This window comes from Anopheles gambiae, chromosome 2 (genome assembly GCF_943734735.2).
Source record: "Anopheles gambiae chromosome 2, idAnoGambNW_F1_1, whole genome shotgun sequence".
Classification (NCBI taxonomy): domain Eukaryota; kingdom Metazoa; phylum Arthropoda; class Insecta; order Diptera; family Culicidae; genus Anopheles; species Anopheles gambiae.
In genome coordinates, this window is record NC_064601.1 from 35,020,945 (window position 1) to 35,039,741 (window position 18,797).

Below are 18,797 nucleotides of genomic sequence, written 5' to 3' on the forward strand. Positions count from 1 at the left end.
TCAGGGTTGACTATAGCCGTTAAACAATGCTGCATCCTAGATTTTCATACATCAAAATCATTCATTTTTGACAGTTCGATTCAATAGAGAAATTCAATATTATGACGCTATGCTATCTATTCCTATCATACAAGTTTCAATACTTAGTACCATGCAAATAGTGAAAGCTTTTGCTTTGAGTTGTTCGTATTGTGTTCCTATAGTTGCGGTAGATGAGTGAACATATGGAATTTCAGCACAGTTCACTCGTCAAAAATGCTTCATTTTGACAGGTGAAAATATAAAATGTAGCATTGTATAACGACTCTAGTAAAAGCAGACCTGGATGGGAATGCCTGGAGAGATGTGAGTTTTGGGCCTTTGCATACTCTTTTATTATGATGAAATTTATATCTTTTGCTTATGTTGTGAAAGCAATATGAGTGGTAACAAAAATATCTCAAAAACAATTCTAGAGCCAAAAAAAACTTTGCGTTTTTGTTGAATTGATTGTCAAAATGCAATGAGCAGCTGACAGAATATCAATTACATTTCATAGCAGTAGTGGTGAAAAAAGCTTTGGTTTCATAGTTTTGTTCTTAGTTGCAGTGTTAATAAAAACACGAGTTTCATAATTCACAAAATAATGGCTTTTTTTTTGAATGGCCACTACGTAACGCATCATTTATATTTTATATTTTGTACAGAAGATAGAAAAAAAAACATGTCTTTCTAAGATAAACTGCATTGCTCCTAGTTTAACGTATCGAATGTATCTAAGTGCACTGCTATCACTATTGATACTACTACCACTTTAGGTATATTTACCCTAGTAGTATAAAAAAAGAGTCGGTCTCGTAGTACAGTCGACAACTCGTACGACTTAACAACATGCCCGTCATGAGTTCAATCCACAAATAGACCGCGCCGCCATACGTAGGACTGACTATCCTACTATGGGGGGGGGGGGATTCAATTAGTCACTGAAAGCCAAGCCTACAAGTGGGTACAGGCAGGCCTTGACCGACATCGGTTGTTGAGCCAAAGAAGAAGAAGAAGAAGTATAAAAAAACAGTAGTACGTACAAATTCAACACTTATTTTAGTTTGTATTGATCAAAACTAGAATGTAATTATGATGTTATGGGATTACCATTCCCAAATGCATATTACTTCCCAAGCTAGAGTAAAAGTTCACATGAGATGTATAAAACATTTACCTTACTGAATAAAAACTATTCAACTGCTAGAGTAGCATGTTTAGCATTTATTACTCCTTTTTACTTAACAAACGAATCGCTCTCGAGGTATACTTTTCCAAACCATTTTCTGCGACCGTGGCGATTCCAAGCATTATCCTAACAAATCCGTTTTTCTTCGCAATTTTGCGCACAGCACATGCTTGCTATCTTTACTGTCGTGCCACTATTTGTGTGTTTCAGAGTCTTTGTATATACGCGCGCGCGCGCGCGTGTGTGTGTGTGTTTATGAGTTCTGCTTATTCATCCCAAACAAAGAGCTAATCCTCGACGAAGCATTCAATGGTGCAGCACACTGTAACGGTCGGTAAATATTGCCCAGATAGTTAGCATTTATTGCATCCCGCAGTAGCACTGGACGGGTTTTGTGCGGGGAAGCAAAACGAGGCGAAAAACAACCTCCCATCCGCACAGGATCATCAGCTCAGCTCTTGAAAGGATAATCAGGCTGTGGGGTGGGCAATCGTCGCTAACAAAAAAAAGCAAGCCCCAGCACACTTAGAATCAGTTTGAAAAGGTACAAAATTTCAATGAGCTAAAAAGAATAATCAACCGTTGAAAAGGTGCAAGCAAGAGGCGAGTGAGCGTACACGGTTGCCAACCCCAAAGATGGTAGCCCAAACGTCAAGTGTGGCTCGAGAGTGCAGCCCGGCGGTGGAGAGAGGCAAAAGAAAACAAAAATCACTACAAAACATTCTATGCACAAGCATACGTGACAGGGGCACAACGAGAGCGCCCGCACACACACACAAGCGGGCTATTCTGTATAACGAGCAAAAAGAGTGCGAAGCGAGACGAGGAGAGATACAGGAGAGAAAAAAAACATACACATTCAGCAGAATGGATAATGATGTTGAATATGCTGCTTTTATGCTCCCGTGGACACATGCGTTCAAGGATGCCGAGAAGATCAAGACGCGTGGCTGATCGGGCCGGTCGGTGAAGCGGGTCGGCAGGAGCAGTAGCTAGTGCCGGAGAGGTTGAGGACGCACATGTGAACTCGACACCAGGTCGGATTCGCACAATGTATCGTATGTCAGCAAGAACCGCTCGACACGGGCACGCGGAGGACACGGAAAACTGCCCACGCTCGCAACTGCCCCCCCCCCCCCCCGCCAACCTCATCGATCTTGATACCGATGGACCGACCGGTTCGGGAATGTTGTTTTGCGAAGAAAAAAAAACTCGGATGGGCCACAGTGCCCGAGGTTTGCTGCATTGTACTGCACACGCAGATGGCGGTAAAGCGGCGAAAATAAAGGCGAAGAAACCGTGCTGTGTGCTGGCGGAAGATGCGGGAGCATCATGGTGCAAAAGTTTCCGGCGGTCTATTGGTTGGGACCGCGGTTCGAGCAGGGGCGGGTGGGCTGCTTTCTTGGGGCATGCTGGCAGCTCAATATTTACCATTGACCCATCGTCGGAAGCCGGCTTTTTATTGATCCCTTCGCTTTTTACGACAGAAAAACCCCTTTTCAAACGAACGCTCCACAAGCGAACGGGAAAGCGTGGCCGGGGAAACACAGGGAAGGCAACAGGGAGCCAAGTTCCCAGTGTGGGTTCCCATGTGTCCGACCCCCTCCCCTCCCCTCCCCCCTCACGCGTCGTGTCGGAGACGATCTACCGAGCTGCGTATTCGATTGTGCTGACCGAAGCACATTTGCATATATGCAAAGTGTCGTTTTGCAGTACACGTGTTAAGAGTTTCCTTCTCCCTGGGGCGACCATAGGGAGGGATTTGTGCCACGGCAAGGGGGACCAACAAGGCAAGGACGACCTCGCACGGGAAAACACCGAGTACCGGGAACCATATTTCCTTGCGATCGGGACCAGGTTTTCCCCCCTGTGCGAAACGGTCGGCGAACGGATGGTACCGTTTGTTCCACATTTTCAACCTTAGTCGCTTCCTTTGCTCTCTTTCTCTCACACTCTCTAACTCTTTCTCTCTCTCTCTCTTTCTCTCTTTTCTATACGTATTTATTGGGGCACCATTCTTTACTTCATTCCGTCTTATTTTTTCGAACCAAACGTATGGAAAGAGTTTACGTATGTGTGTGCCTGTGTGTCAGTGAATGTCCTTTTCTCTGCTCTGGTGTGCTACCTTATCCACTCCACCTCCCGCCACCACCCCACCCAGACACTTGACACACGGAGCACAGTTTCATCAATTGTAGGGCAACTTCGGTTTCGCTTCGAGAGGGTAAACACCGAAAAGTTGGTTCAATCGATCGAAGGGAATTGGACCATTTTTCCAATCGTTCGGTTTCGCTAAATAAACGATAAACGATTTGCGGGGATGCTTAAAAAAAGGGGGATACCGCACAAAACGGATCGAAAGCGTATCGCTAAGATACGCGGTAGAGAATGTGGCTGAAGGCGTCTCTTTTTTTTCTTTAGCTCTGTCTGTTCTCTGCTTTCTTTTTTTGCCCATTTTGCCCATTTCTTGTTTTTTGTTGCTTCGTGCCCTTTTTCTTTCGCCACAACTTCCAGGCACGGATGGCACGATGGTGGATGGAAATTGTTAAGGGAATAGAGAGGCCGGCGCGATGTTGCTTTGCTCCACTGTTTTGCTCGTTGAAACATGGTGTGAAGCCCGGATGCTGTGGAGTGGGCAGATGAGGGTGCAAAGATCAATGTTGCCCCGGGGAGTGGGCGGCTGGTGCCGGCACGGTTTAATGGGATTGCGGTAAGCGGTGGGCGTGGGGGTGTATGTTTTTCCGGTTTATTAAAATAAATACGGTTCGGTTCGGCCGTACTATTGGCTAGCATTGCGGGAGTAGTTTAAGTGTTTATTTTGAAGCGTTTCTATTTCCGATCGAAGCGTCGGTGTAGAGTTGGTCGGTTTGGTGTAATGTAATGTTTTTTTCGGCGTTTTGTTTTCTGGCGCAGCTTTAAGCTGTGTTCTGTTAGAGGGAGATGCTGAAGGCAACAGTAGCAATAAATGCAAGAACATAAATCAAGTGCTAGCCTCATACTAGATTATTTGCGTTTTTCGTTGCACGTGGTTGAAAAAGCAACATAGTAAATATATATGTACAGGGTAGCATCGTAGAAGTGATACACTTTGTTTTTGTAATAAAATTGACACCAGGATTGATTTCTCTTAGGAATCGATTGAAATAGCTTCTATTGGTACTAAACCTGCATTTCATTTAATTTATTTCAAATCTTTCACCTTTACACTTGATAACCGCCCGTAGGCGCTTTTGGAAATCGTTGCAGGCCGCACGCACAACTTCATCCAGCATTTCGTCCCATATCTTTAACAACCGTTTCTTGAATCCGTCCAAATGCAAATGTTTTACGTCGCCCAACTTTTCAAGCATGTATCCCCATATGCAGAAGTCCAACGGGTTCAAATATGGAGACGACGCAGGCCATTCCGATGCACTGATAAAAAAAAGCAAAAGCACATTGCACCACTTCTGAAAGATCGAAGCCTTATGGGCTGGAGGTGAATCATGTTGGAAGCAAAAGCTGTCGTTGCCAAAAAGCTTCTTAGCGTATGGCTTCAAGTGGCCTTGAAAAACGTGTTCTAAATAGTTCTCCTTGTTGATCTTCACGCCTTTGTCGAGAAAAAATAACGAAATCTTCTCTTTGACCGAGGTAGCTCTCCAAACCATCACAGCTGACGCATTTTGATACCGTTCGACTGTTCTTTTGACGGCTGTTATATCCCGAATACATGTTCCATAAATACGATCATCCTGCTTATTCAAAGTTTCCTCCAGAGTGAACAGTTTTTCGTCCGAAAAGATGATGTTGTGGCCTGCGTGCGTCTTCAGCAACAAGCGAGATCTGATCACCCTTTCGGTAATAGTTTTGCTGGTTAAGCCGTGATTTTTTTGCTTTTTAAACGCTCTGTAACCAAGGTCCTTTTTCAGAATGCTTTGCATGGAAAAGTGACTCACGTTCATTTAACGCGCCATTTTTCTTCCCGCGCGAGCTGGATTTTGCCCCACACGTTCCTTTACCGCTTTGATCACCGCTGGAGTCCGAACACTCAGTTTTTTGCCCAGTTTCTTATTTGGAACAACCGTGCCTGTCTCCTCGAATCGCTTGATGGTCCGGTAGACGAATAGTCGAATTAAATTGAGATGAGACAGTTTCTGCTTACTCTGTATGTTTGTCAATCCATGCAAATGCAAGATTTTTATTTGTTCGCGACTTGAATCCATTATAATATATGAGAACACTGAAGTGAACACTAAGTTTACGTTTTTCAAGATAAATGCGGTTTTCAAAGAATGCGGAAAATGTAATTGCATTTTCTATATTGCACTAGCAAAAGAATGAACTGCTCTTGAAAGAAAATTATCCTAATGAATGGTTCATCTCCAAGTGATTTTTAAAGAATTAACCAAACGTCTAACAATATGACATTAAATCTTTTCTAGCCTTTGTTACCGGTTTGATTAACTCCCTGAAATAAGGAACATTTATGCGGCATGCCGAATATTGCAATGTTAGATTGATTCAAAGTTGAGGAGCATTCAATACAGTCTATTGTTCTTTTAACGAGTAATGTTTTGCGAATATCTATTTTAACGTTACAAATATCGCTTAGTTGTACATTTTTTATAAGAAACAAAAAGTATAAGATAATCAAGTTGTAGATTGGACTTTTTCAACATAGTCTGACACAACACGATAAAAAGGGCCTAGTTACCGCACAACTCACTACAGGGCAGATTTGACTAACCAGTTTAGTCTGTGGTAGAAAGGATTAAGTTGCCTAAACAACTTAGTAGATGTGAAAAAGATCCTAAGAGGTCTAAAACCTCTTGAAATATTTAAACAATAACAACATTGTACTATCAAGAACAACATTGATAGTCCTAAATTGTCTTATTGTCTAAAACAATAAATTTACGACCCTGCGTGCTGCCTTTCGTCAGTAGTCCCCAATTTACGCTATGGCAAACGATGACATAGGACGCGATTATAGGACGCGGTTGGGGGTGTTGGACCAGTTTGCGGACTATCAAAATCCAATTTTCAAAATTCAAAATTCAAAATTCAAAATCAAATTTCCTCTGAAATTCACCTAAAATGGCCGAATTGAGTTTTGGCGTCATTACTTGCCGCTGCGAAGCCTGTGGACCCGACTTCTGCTTCCTGATATGTTTGTTTATGTTTCGCACGTACTTTTTGACTATTTGGCCGGTTGCATCGATCTCCCGGTCAAGCGAACGTAGTTACTTTTCCCTCGGTCTTCATTTTCAGCTTCTTTTGGAAGCCCAAAGTCGTTCAGAGTCGTCGGCCATTTGGAACTGGGCTTTCTTTCAATGCATTGATTGTTGTCTAATAGTGCCAAGATGTTTTAAATGCCGAAACAGGCTTATAAGACGTTCGCAAACTGACCCACGGAGTTCAATTTAGATGCTACTGGATGCATTTTTTGTACGGCACACGCTACTAAACGAAGTTGCTTCATTTTTTAGCCAACATGGTTTGGGATCGACTGGTAGAGGTGTCACATTATGTCCAGGAACTTATAAGTTTCTAAGATTGATAATGCGGAGGAAAGTTTGTGAAAACAAGTTAAGATGAACCCATAAAACATCAACACATTTTTGTCCTTTTTTTAATGCAATCGTCATACCAATTTTTATCACAAAACGTTTGTTTAAAAGCCAATTTGTTTAAAATGTTTTTAAATTGTAATGTAGTTGATAAAACTCCTGCATAAATACATCGCACTAATACAAATTAACAGTCGAGGGCTGATTGATGGGAGGATAATTTTGAACTTCCCGAAATTTCGCCTTCCCTAATAGACCGGCAAAACGTGCGGAGTTAATTTACCGAAGTAAATGTTCGCCTCAACCTGCACCCTAAAATCGAACCGACCAGCAGAAAAGTTCCGGGTGCCACACACAAACACACACAACCACATACACACTCTCCTAAGTGACTATCATTTTGCATCACTCAACACCTCTTTAGTAGCAACCTTTTTACACCGTACCGTAAAGGGTTCGCACACAATGGAAGCAACAAGCCCGAACCTAGGCCAGTGGGAAGCACGTTAAGGTGTACCGGCGGAGCACCGGGAACCAACCGGAAAGAAGAGGGAAGAAGGGAGGGAACATTGATTGATAGTGAAGACTTCATCAATCGTCGGGAAACCACAGCCACGGCGGGCCCAAGTTAACGACGATTGTAACGACGAAAAGTTTTATCCATCCACCAAGGGATGTTCTGTTGGGCAAAGGCGGAAAGGAAAACTAACTGGGAAGTAGTGTGGAGTGCCCTGCGGTAGCCTTGGTAAAGCGATCGGACGAACACTCTCGAACAACACGAGAGGTCGTTGCCATTACAATCTCGTTGCCTTCCAGCCTGATAGATGAGCGGATGAAAGTGCTCGAGAGCAGAGATATCGTCGCACCCTGCTTCGGTTCACATTTTCTCTGCGCCTTGCGCCTGTTCTATCAAATGAGAAGAAAGGAGCAATACGGACAGTAAATTATCATATAAAAAAATCTCCCCCTTTCCTGCTCCCAAACAAAAGCGCCCTTCCCTCCGGAACTGCAGGCCATTGTGCTGATTTGAAGTCGGAAAGAGCAGAACAAAAAGGCAACAAAAAACCCTGCTCCCAAGCTTTATATTGTGCCCTTTCTTGTGCCAAGTTGTCTATCTTAATGCGCTGGGAGCGGGTGAGGGGGGGAACTGGTGAGGTCTGGAAGGTGGAGGCGGTTGGCCAGTAAATCGATCGCCATTAAAATTGATGATGATTATTTATCGTGTATGAAGAAAATCCATTTATTATAATGATACGGAAAATAAGGAAAAGCCTCGTCTCCATTGTGCAGAGTGCGTTTTGTTCACAGTTTTGGCGAGGGTGTACACACACACACACACACGTACAAACACGTACACAAAAAAGGAAGTAAAGAGTAACAACGAGAGCAATCGGCCCGATTGCTGGTGGGAAACGTAGATAGAGAGAGAAAGAGAAGCAGGAAGTGAAAGGTGCGGAATGAAAACGGTTCGTCATTTATCACAATTTTGCCACGGATTTTCTCGCCCATGACCGCAAAACGATGCCTTCTGGCTGCGAGAGTGGACGAGATCGAAAGGAAATGGGTGTTTGTAGCTATGCTTGTGCATGTGTGTGTGTCTGTGTGTGGAAGTGTATCTCTGTATCCACCGCAAGGTGATGAAAACGTTCAAATGGAAAACGAGCATCGCGCGGCAAAGCGAGCACCAGGACGATGGGCGGAGGTCGAAATCCGGAACCGTTGTTTGCCAGCCGATAAAGCGAGAACAATGCGCCCGCCAACAACTTCAAGTGAAGATCGCGTGTAAGTGTGCATGGCCTCCCCCTCCCCCTCCCCTCCCCCCTTCCCCCTGTGAGCCCTCCTGCGTAGGCTGGAGATGGGCTTCCGGTGGTGTTGTTTACGATTGGAAGTGAAAATAAACAGCCGAACGGTGAATGAACCGTGCGGTTCCGCGTTTGCATTCGTGTTACGCACCGACGGATTTACTGCGCGGGCATGGATGCTGCCGCTGCTAACCTGTAGGCATTGCCCTTCCCCCCCCACCGTTTTGCGCCAATCCGAATGACAGACTCGTCGTCGTCGTCGTCGCCTGCAAGACCTGGCCCGAGCTCCGGGTCTGGCATCCATCGTTAGGATGGAATGGCTACCCCGAAACGAATTCCACGGAGGGTGGTAAATTTATTTCCGTTTTGCCGCATTCAATTACCGAAGCGATACGTTAGCGATTTTCTTTTCCTTCCAGTGTGCGGCACTGGCGCGCGCAAACCACCGCAGGGGCACGGGCGTGCTTGGATTCTTCGGCCCGTACCCGGCTGTTGCTGCCGGTCGTTTGTTTGTTGCGTGGTTCGCGTGCGCGCATTTTCGATTTCGCGCCTAAGCAATGGGCCTGTTTGGCGGGAAGCAGTGGGCGGAAGCAGTGCTTCAATCATGCCCCCTTCAACCCGCCTATCCGCTTTCCCTGTGCCCCCCACTGGTGCCTTTATCTGTCCACCACCAGCGGGAGGGTAAAGAACGACACGGACTAAAAACCCACAGCCACATGAATAAGTAATGAACCACGCGTCGAGGATTGCGAATGGATAAAGTTTTTATCCCAGTTGGCCAAAAGATCACTCACTGTCGAGGTGAAGGGAGGAGGTTCTGTATGGTCGGGGTCGCTTGCGATAGAAGCTTTGCGCCTCGTGCACTTGTGTCCCCGCTTGTTGTTTGGTTCAGATGATGCGTTGATGATCTTTTTTTGTGTGAGTGTATCTTCCCTTACGTCTCCCCTCTCCTGCCCTCTGTCTACCTCTCCCTCTCTCTCCCTGTACTAAGTAGCTTCGTTGAAAATGCTGAACGTGTGACACCACGGGCACGGGCACGGTCTATAAAATGTAAAACTTTTTAATTGCAATATGGGGACCCATTGCGAGATTGGCGGAAACCAATTCCAATTGCAATAAAACTTTAGCCGGGTGCCCGGTTTTTGCCACCCCGCTCTCCGGTGGCCGGTGCCAGTTGATGAGGCGAACGAGAGCGACCAACGGTGTGTGGAATGTTAACACGAAGGCGAAAAAGCTTCCAAACTCGACCAACGGGCAAAGCAAACGGGACCGGGACAGACGCAAAAGAGCACGAGGTAGAAGCGATGACCGGGGATGAGCATAAAAATTAACGCACCGATGGGTGACAGCTTCGTTACCGGGCAGCAGCTACCTTGTGCCCTCTGTGAAGAGCAGGACGAGCTCTGGTTCGAAGTTTGTGACTGGCTGTGATTATCTCTGTCCGGGGACGAGTGGATGCTTTGTTCTTAAGTAGGCGGTGGTGTTTCCTCCATCATCACGCAAGAAGTAGCGAAATGTGTGCTTTGTGAGCGAGGGCCGGAAATGGACACTCTCGGGACAGTTGTAGGTAGTCGTTTTGTGTGTGTGCATAGAGCGGGATCGATGTTTTTTTTCCTATGTCTGTGACCAATATTTGTGTGTCCCGTTGGTGATTGGTTCACTGTCCTTCTGAGAAGCATATTTTCGGCTCGAAGCTTTTTGGAGTGCCTTTTTAAACAAACCCACGCAGAAGGGGGCCCTTTCTATATTTGTTGTTTGCTGTTCAAAAGCAGCAAAATGTTTCCGGGACAAGTTGCACGGGGAAGTGGGGCCTTTTTTTTTAAACAGCGTGCATCGAATAGCATAAAAATATGATGAAAATCTTGCTGGTCGCCTACATCGTTGGAATCGAATTTCCGGAAATGTTGCTAAAAAAAAAAAAAAAAACTCGGGAATGTGATTTCGTTGAAAATCACTATCCCATTACTTTTTGGCTTATCCTTTTAAAAAATCCGGGTTTCACGCGAAAATGCGATTGTTTGCGATATTGATGCTTTTCGTTGATTTTTATCTTTTGATTGTGCGAACAGGATTTTCCTAGTTGAGACAAGAAAATTTTATCATCTCAATTATTCTATTAAGATAAGGGATGCTACATAGCATAACATGTAGAATAACATGTTAACCCCGTAAAACCCTTCTCTGACTCACAGTATAAACCGGTACACCAGGCCAGTCCAAGTTCAAGGGGTCTCTTGGATTACGTATTTATGATTTTACTTATTTATTTACTTATTTCTTTATTTAGAAATTTCTTTCGTGTACGTATGAGTAATGTGTTACGATTGCACGGCCTGAAGCCTGTACTTGTTGTCATCCTAAGTATCACGGGAAAGTTGAAATGGGAATCTAATTAAAGTCGATTAAGGGGTTTAGCGAAAATAAGCTTTCTAATAAGAAATAATTCTAATAATTCTAAAAACATGGTCTTACAGGTCAAGTCTTACAGGTTAAATTCAGTCACTTGTCATTTTCATCATAAGGTCAAATAGGTAATAAAATGTCTATAATGCTGGTACATCCAAATAGGACTGTTCGAGACTTTGTGGTGCCTAAAACTATTGACTTATTCACTTGTGACTATTAAACAAAACTTTCCAAACGCTGTATGTTAAAGAATATAATCGCTACAATCGTCAAAGGCTGAGCAAAGAAAGGTAATAAATGTTTCTTTTACCATAACCCATCTTCTTCCAACTGGTGGCTTAACGGGAGGCCGCAAAACAGTCGCGTGATTTATGAATATCCTTTCAGAAACTCTTACCCGCAACAAAAAATGTGCAATGCCGATGAGAAATAGTATATGCCAACGCGTCTCGCACCGATCATTTGTTGAATAAATGCTTTCAGATCGATTTCGGTCGTCGCACACAACAAGCGACCGTTGGAAGAGGATGCTGCGCACCACCGCCACCACCGCTACTAGACCATTAGCCAAAGTGCAGAGGTTTCCGGAAACCTGAGCGGCATCGGTTATAAATATCTCACTATTACCGACGGTAATCACCACCTATTTTGTTGCTCGCACCGATTTGCGAGCGAGCGAGTGTGCGTGCTTCCTTTTTTTTCATGCCTTAACACTCGCCTCCCTACCATCCTACCCGAGCCTTCACGCATTTCTCCCAACCCACACCTCAGCGCTAAGAAGTGGGCTCGACCGGATGAGATGATCACCAAACCCACACCCACTAGCGTGGGAAGATTCATCTTGGGCGATAAAATAAATCACCCCGCTTTAGTGGAAGTGCACTCGATATAATGCTACTTTCGGGTGTCCATTTTCATCGAGGCTACCACCACCGTGCCACCGCCAACACACGATGCGACAAAGTGTTGGAACGCTTCTCGCTCTTTCTCTCTCACTCTCTCTCACTCTCTCCTACCCTTTCATGTTCAGCCGACCGGTAAAATAAAATGTACAATATAAAAGCATGCTCCCGCTTGGTCGGGGCGCGTATTTCGCGCGTTTTATTTCCCGCTTCATGCTATCATTTATCTTACGGGCGAAATAGTTCATGAAAAATTTCAAACCCCAGCTGCACTGGAAATGGCTGCCCCTACGCTCACGGGCATCATCCCCACGGAACCACGGCCCCGGAAAACCATGCACATTAGCGTTGCAGCAGCGACCCGGTCCCGGTTTGCGCCAGTGAATGTTTGTGGTTCACACTCTAATGGGAGCGTCCCAGGCAGGTTGCAGGATAAAAAGTCCTCCTGGAATAGCCGTGCTAACACACACACATACACATACACACGCGTGAGAGGAAGAGTGGATAGAACTGATCCATTTGCCATTGGTGCATTTGACCATCCAACGCTGCCTGGTGAGTGTTGTTTTCTTTTGCTTGCATATTGCCCCATTGCACTTCCGGCTCGGTTTCAGGTCCGAGGGTACACATCCCGCTATGCCCGGTGTGTCTGTGTGTGATCGGTGTGGCATCGGGTGCAAACACATCGAGAGGCCGGGCAGAGGACGTTGATTTAGCGTGCATTTGTGCATGGCTTTGGTTTGTGCGATCGCGCCTGACGTGTTTCCAAGCTACAGCCATTTACCCGTAGCCCTGAGTAGATTTAAAGCATCCGTGCGGGCAGTGGCTTAGTGCATATAAAGCGTGAAAAAACGTACTATCTACGGTGCCGAGATGGAGATGCTTTCTTTATGATCGGCTGAGCTGGCGGGATGGCGATAGATGCCCCGATTGATTGATTATTCATGAATGGGCAAAACCTAGCCGGCCAAGCACCCGGGTGGGTGCTAACCGGTTGTTGAGTGAACTTTAGCGCAAACCACACACAGGTGGCTCAGCTGTGGGGCCTCTTTTTGCGTGCTGCAAACAAATTAAGCTCGGGAATGTTTGAGGTTAGAGTGAAGAAGGAACCCAATCCTAAAACAAAAAACGCTTCATTTCAAAAGTCTGATACAGTGAACGGTAGCAAATTTCTAGATCCATAAAACGGAACTAAAAACACGGCCAGCTTAAGTGCTAAAGAACTGTGTAGCTGTGTCATTCTGTTTGCCAAATCTTCACTCCAACGGCGTCGTGGCTCATGCTGGATGGTATTGGTCGTTTCCCTTGCTCGTTATCGTCGGTTTCACTTAATTCGAGCCGATTTTGAGCCATCCCGCAAACGACGTGCTAGCAAAACTCCAGCCAAACACCGAGCCCACCGAACCACGGCGGTTTTCTATTCTGTTCGGTCAAGCGAGTCGAAAGAAAAATGTATGTGAAATAGCAAAAATCTTTCACCAGAGCATCGTGGGAAGGAGGGAGCCCGCCGGGTGGTATACCAGTCGACCCCAGCCTCAGTGCTCAGGGCACTCATCGTCGTCACTAGGAATGATCTGGGCTGTTTGGTGGATCAGGGCTACAAACGGGAGGGGAGGGTAGCGAGAGGAGCAAAAACTTTATTCATCTTCAACCATTTGCCCAATGACTGCCTATACCGTTTTCTCTTCCCCCGTTCTTTCCGACAGCGGCCCATACCATTAGGCTGGTCAAATTGAACGGTCTGTTTATTCTGTGCAAAAGTCTACACCACCCGTCCTTGTTGAATCCTCACTGGAGAAGTTCCTGACTTCCAAAAAAAAAAGAGCCGTCCGCCCCGTTTGTGTCTGTATCGATTTGTGGAGGACCTCATCGTCCCATCCTCTCAGGGCGGTTGAGCGACTGGGCGCCTCCATCGCACACAGCAAACACCAACAAAAAAACTTCTCCCATCATTATGCCCCATCAACCGTCCAACTCTCCCTCGAACACAATGGCGAGGTTGTCAGCGAGATGCACTGAAGCGTATTTGTGTGATGACCACATCATCGGAGAAAATTTGTTTACATCGTTAGGAAAAGTGAGTGATAACTTTTCTCACCATCATCGCACGAGGCTGGCTCGGTGCGGTACCATCCGACTGTTCGTTAGAAGCGGCTAGCGACGAACCACCCCGAGCCACGTTCGTCGGGGGCGAGATCAAGAATGAAGGCATGGACGCAGAATAAAACACGTAGCCAATGGGCTAAAGTTGGACGTAAAATTAGGAAAACATTCTATTTGATGTGCCGCACGACAGGCGAGAACGGCGACCAAACTGCCCCCGAAGCTCTACCGAGGAGAGCGACAGCACACGCAACCGGGGAATGGTAGAAGTTTTTTTTTTGTTTTCTCCCAACGACTCGTTACGACACTCCCCTACCCCCAACGAGGGCCAGCTGATGGAAATAAAATATATTGCAACAAAAACAAAAACAAAACACATTTTGCGAATAGAGAAACGGCAGGAGATACAGCACTTCACAGCGCAGCGGGATGCTGCGGATGGGCGAGAGGGAAAAAGTTTTTCCACCTTCCTGTTTGCCGTTGCTTGTTGCTTTTTGATGCTTGCGACGTGTGGGATGGTCCACCGAAAGGACCGGGAGGGCTTCACTGTGCCGAACCGGTATTAAACGCAGTGTATAGAGCAAGAGAATCAAAATGCAAACAAGTTGTGTCTGTGTCTAGGCAAACTTAATTGTGAGGATAAATTAATTGTGCCAGCGAGCGCAAACGGTGGTGGTTGTTTGGTTCGGTGAAGCAAGCGCGCCAGTCAGGTGCGGTTTAATGAGATATTTTTAGTGCTTCTACCATAACAAGTATTCCTCACAATGGGTCATTCGCATAAGTGCGAAAGCATAGCGAGAATTTGATTTTTTGGAACAGATTTAGTTTTTCTTTGCGTCTCTTTTATTTTATATTTTTCATGAGAATTCGTAAAAATGAACAGAATCATTACCATACATGTTTCAATTGAACTTAAATTCAACTTTAGTTTAAAAAGTACATCAATTTAAGCAAAAAACTAGTAAACTGCATACTGACATAAGTATCGAAACAATGATTCCTTTTTTTTATTTTGTATTGTTTGCTATTTATGCAATTTTTATGTTTACTTAAACCATCTTTAATTCTTTAACACTCTGGCTGTGTGGCACGCTTTGGAATCGAAGCTTTGTTCACTCTCCTTCTCTGTGATTAGTCTCTCAGTAATTCTCAGCAGAGCGTATTGCAGTGGGAAGAAAGAGAGAGCGCACATTGCAGAAGCGGCATCGTACGTGAGGATCGGAAAGATAGTGAAAGATCGTAAGCCAATGAAACGGTTTAATCGCTCTCTTATCTTGTACTGTGCTCTCTGCAGAAAGCTAAAGCAAAATGCCAGCACTCAGAGTGTGAAGCGCCGCGTTAAATGAGTTTGTATGACGGCTTTGCTCACCGCTCAGCTCTGTATCTGACTCGATCGCCAAGAAACAAAAGATAACGATCGTATACTAGATATTGTCGCTCTCATCGCTCGCTTGCCATGCGCTAAGTGCTCACTCGAAAAACTGTGACGTCAGGCCAGCGGTCAAATTGTTAAGATAAAGTATGTAGCAATTACATTTAAAATGTTCCAAATTTTGGGCCTGGTTTGGTGATACTAGTCAGTTTTAACGGTGTGTGACAGTTGGCGGTTGAAATCATGTCAAAACGTCATACAATACCATGCACTAAACTAGTCACAGGGTTTCAGGCTAGATTATTTTAGCCTGAAAAAATGTAAACAAACGTCGATTCATCGTAGACTTGATCAGATGAAACACTGCTTTAAAATGTATGAACAAATTTAAAATATAAAATGGAAGATATTATAATTTTAAAATGTATCTTTATATACAACTGTAGACATTCAACATGGCAGAATTCAACTGTCAATTGGATATGGAAAATACAACCCGTATGAGGAATATTGTTCCACTGACAAGATGAAATTTGAGTTCAAACATAAACCATAAAACGGGGTTTGTACAAAAAAAAAAAAATTGTGGAAACAGATTTGGTAAACAGAAGTTTTCTGCAAACTTTGTTTCATTAAATAAACAAGTAATAGGAATTTACTGTTCTCTGTGTACACTACTCTATCTAAACACAAAACCATCACGTACATCCAACGTATTTAAAGCAGTAAAGTAGTTTTTGCACAATTTTATTTGGATTCTAAATTGACCAGATTTTCTCCAAACAGCGTCCGATACTTACTCGCTGTTCTGTCAAACGTATCCCGTAAACGGAACGATCAAAACCTCGTCTCATGAACCGCGTAAAAAAAAAACAAAAAAAAGCTCCTTAAAGTAGGCAAACGCCGTTTTATCACGTTCTGTTCATGATCGGACCGGCCCTCTCCCTTTCCCCCTCGTGTTCACTTTCCATCGAAGAATATGTTTTCTTCCATAGCGTATCGTACCGGAGGGCTGCCCGAGGGAAAAAACAATAGACGATGTTAAAATAAAAATAAATGATGGCAATTTTTAAGCTTTTACACCATCATCCGAGGGCCTTCCCTTAACCCCGTGGCGTAACGGTTACGACTGCAAATGTGTCACCCGTTGTCGTCCCTTTAATGTGAGCCGATTTTTTCTGTCGTTTTGATGGCAGGATTTTCCCACACATACCGTTACATACAAATGCTTACCAGTACTGTATGGAACCACTCTTTTTTTTCCAGCCGCCTCCCATACTGGTCTGGTCTGATGGCCTCGTGGGAAATACTTATCGTAGCACAGAGCAGCGGTCGTATGTGAAACCGTCGGCACCATGGGCAGATATGACCCGATGGGTATAGCGGCAGTTCACGGCAGCAATAATCGGGCATCAGAACAAAAACAACTGGGATGCAGTGTGTGGAAAAAGAAATAGAAACAAGCACGGAAAAGGCTGTCACAGGGAAAGCTTTCTCCGGTTTAAAAATGATGCTAATGATACTGCAGCAAAGTGACAGAGGAAGCAACAAAAGCCCTCCTTTTTTTCAACAGCAAACATCAACAACAGCGAGCAGTCATGGTTGGATTGTCCTTTCGGTGTGGATGTTCTGTTTTGTAGCGATTCCCTTCCGTCACGCTTCCGCCTGATTCCTGATTGTGTCCGGTTTATCTTGGAACTGTTTATTAAATTTACGGAAAATTAGTTTTAATGTGAAAAAATTACCCCCATCGGAATAGCGCAGTGCGGGATGGGTGTGGAAGAAGTTTTTGGGTTCCTTCTCGCTGCCGTTAGGAAAAGCTTCATGGTTAGAAGAGTTTTTGTCGCGTTTTTATTATACCCAGAAACCCTGCCCCTGATTCGCTTGACAGGGACCAAGAGTCACTTTGTGAAGTTACGCCCGCTTAGAACAGATTCCGAAAAATTGGTTTGATAAGGCAAATAGCTATGTCTCGATGTGTCTTCAGGTAATCCAACAGCTTCGGGTAAAACAGCAAATCAACGAAATCGAAGCGATGAACAAGAAACAGACAGGGTGAAGTGAGTGAAAAAAAGAGCACCTTTCATTGTACAACTTCTTCGGTGGTAGCGGTAAGGACACCTCTGTCTGCTGTTGCCTTTTGAAACCATTGCCAATGGCCCCAAATGGCCCTACCCCTGCTGTGATGGAAACAGCCCGCGGGAATTGTTCTAGAAAGGTGAAAGTTTGGGCATTTTACTTGTTTGTGTCAACAGCCACCCGTCCAGAAGCACCCTCTCGTTAGCAAGATTCAACTTTTGTCTCGTTGAAGAGATACAGAGAGTGAGTGAGCGAGAGTAGAAAAAAACACAAAACAACTCCCACAATATCGAAGAACGAAAAACGAAAAAAAAACCTCTACTGCAAAACACAATCAAGATACGGTGGACGAAATGTGCGCAACTTACCGGTCCTTTTTTCAGCTTCATTAATTGCTATATCCTCCAGGATCGTCGGCTCGGAACGACCTTTCTGATTCACGCTGTACGCTATCAGGTGCAGGGTCGGTGTGTAGGCTTCGCTGGGACTTAGTTCTGTGACGGGTTGGTTTGGACGTGTGCATGAAAGAGAAAGGAAGGTAGAAACATAAACCGAATCAGAACAACAACAACAGCAACGATTCAAAAGCCAGATAAAGGAGGAGATTGGTTGCCTTAGAGAAAAGGATTCAGCTGAATGGGTTTACAAATTTCAGTGTATCGTTTGTTTTCGTTGTTTTTTTTCGGCTTATTGCTTTTAAAGCGTTCGTTGGGCTGCGATGTTTGATTGGTGATGGGAGAGGGGAGACAATTTTAAGCCAAAAAAACAATGTGCCTTTTCGCTGAAGCATGAAGCGGCACATCGATTGGAAGGGAAATGACCAGAAATAGGTTTATGACTGTTTTCGGTTAAGGTTGGTACGATGGTATGTTCAGTTATTGTTGGCAATTTTGGGGTATTAGTGAAGGGGAGTCGCATTAAAAAGAGAGTGTAGTATTTTCCTACGAAGTAGAAGTGGTACGATGAGCAATAGTATTTCTTGGAAAGTGTCCTAATAATTCGTTGGAACAAGCTAGAAACAAAATTCCTTAACAAATGTAAGAAGATATGCAGTAATTGCTAATCCACATCGCTTCCATACCTATGTTATCTACTATTCAATATCGTTTGAGTTCATTCTGCTTTTCCATTGTAAAACAGAAAAAAGAAAAAAGAAACAAAAATGCTTATAATCACTGGTAATGTATTGAAAGCTACACTTTTCCTGATGAATGATTTGCAGTTCAGACAACCGCCTTTAACTAAATCTTTGTGATGAAAATGTCCATCCTGCTCCTGGCGAAGAAGTGGCAAGATTAGTTTGCACTTTCTGCTCAAGGTCCATGCCAAGACTTTTACCAGCAAGGGAAGATAGCCAGAGATGTTGCAAATGCC

The 18,797-nt window shown here is 44.5% G+C and overlaps 1 protein-coding gene across 3 annotated transcripts in view; it reads right to left on the reverse strand.

Annotated features, from left to right (window-relative positions):
- The window catches only part of LOC1279738 (uncharacterized), a 135,910-nt gene that overhangs the window by 7,756 nt on the left and 109,357 nt on the right, over positions 1 to 18,797 (reverse strand). For all 3 annotated transcript variants that reach the window (XM_061643513.1, XM_061643511.1, XM_061643512.1), the window contains exon 16: positions 17,792 to 17,917. In XM_061643513.1, coding sequence (XP_061499497.1) covers positions 17,792 to 17,917 — 126 coding nt within the window. The remainder of the gene's footprint in view (positions 1 to 17,791; positions 17,918 to 18,797) is intronic.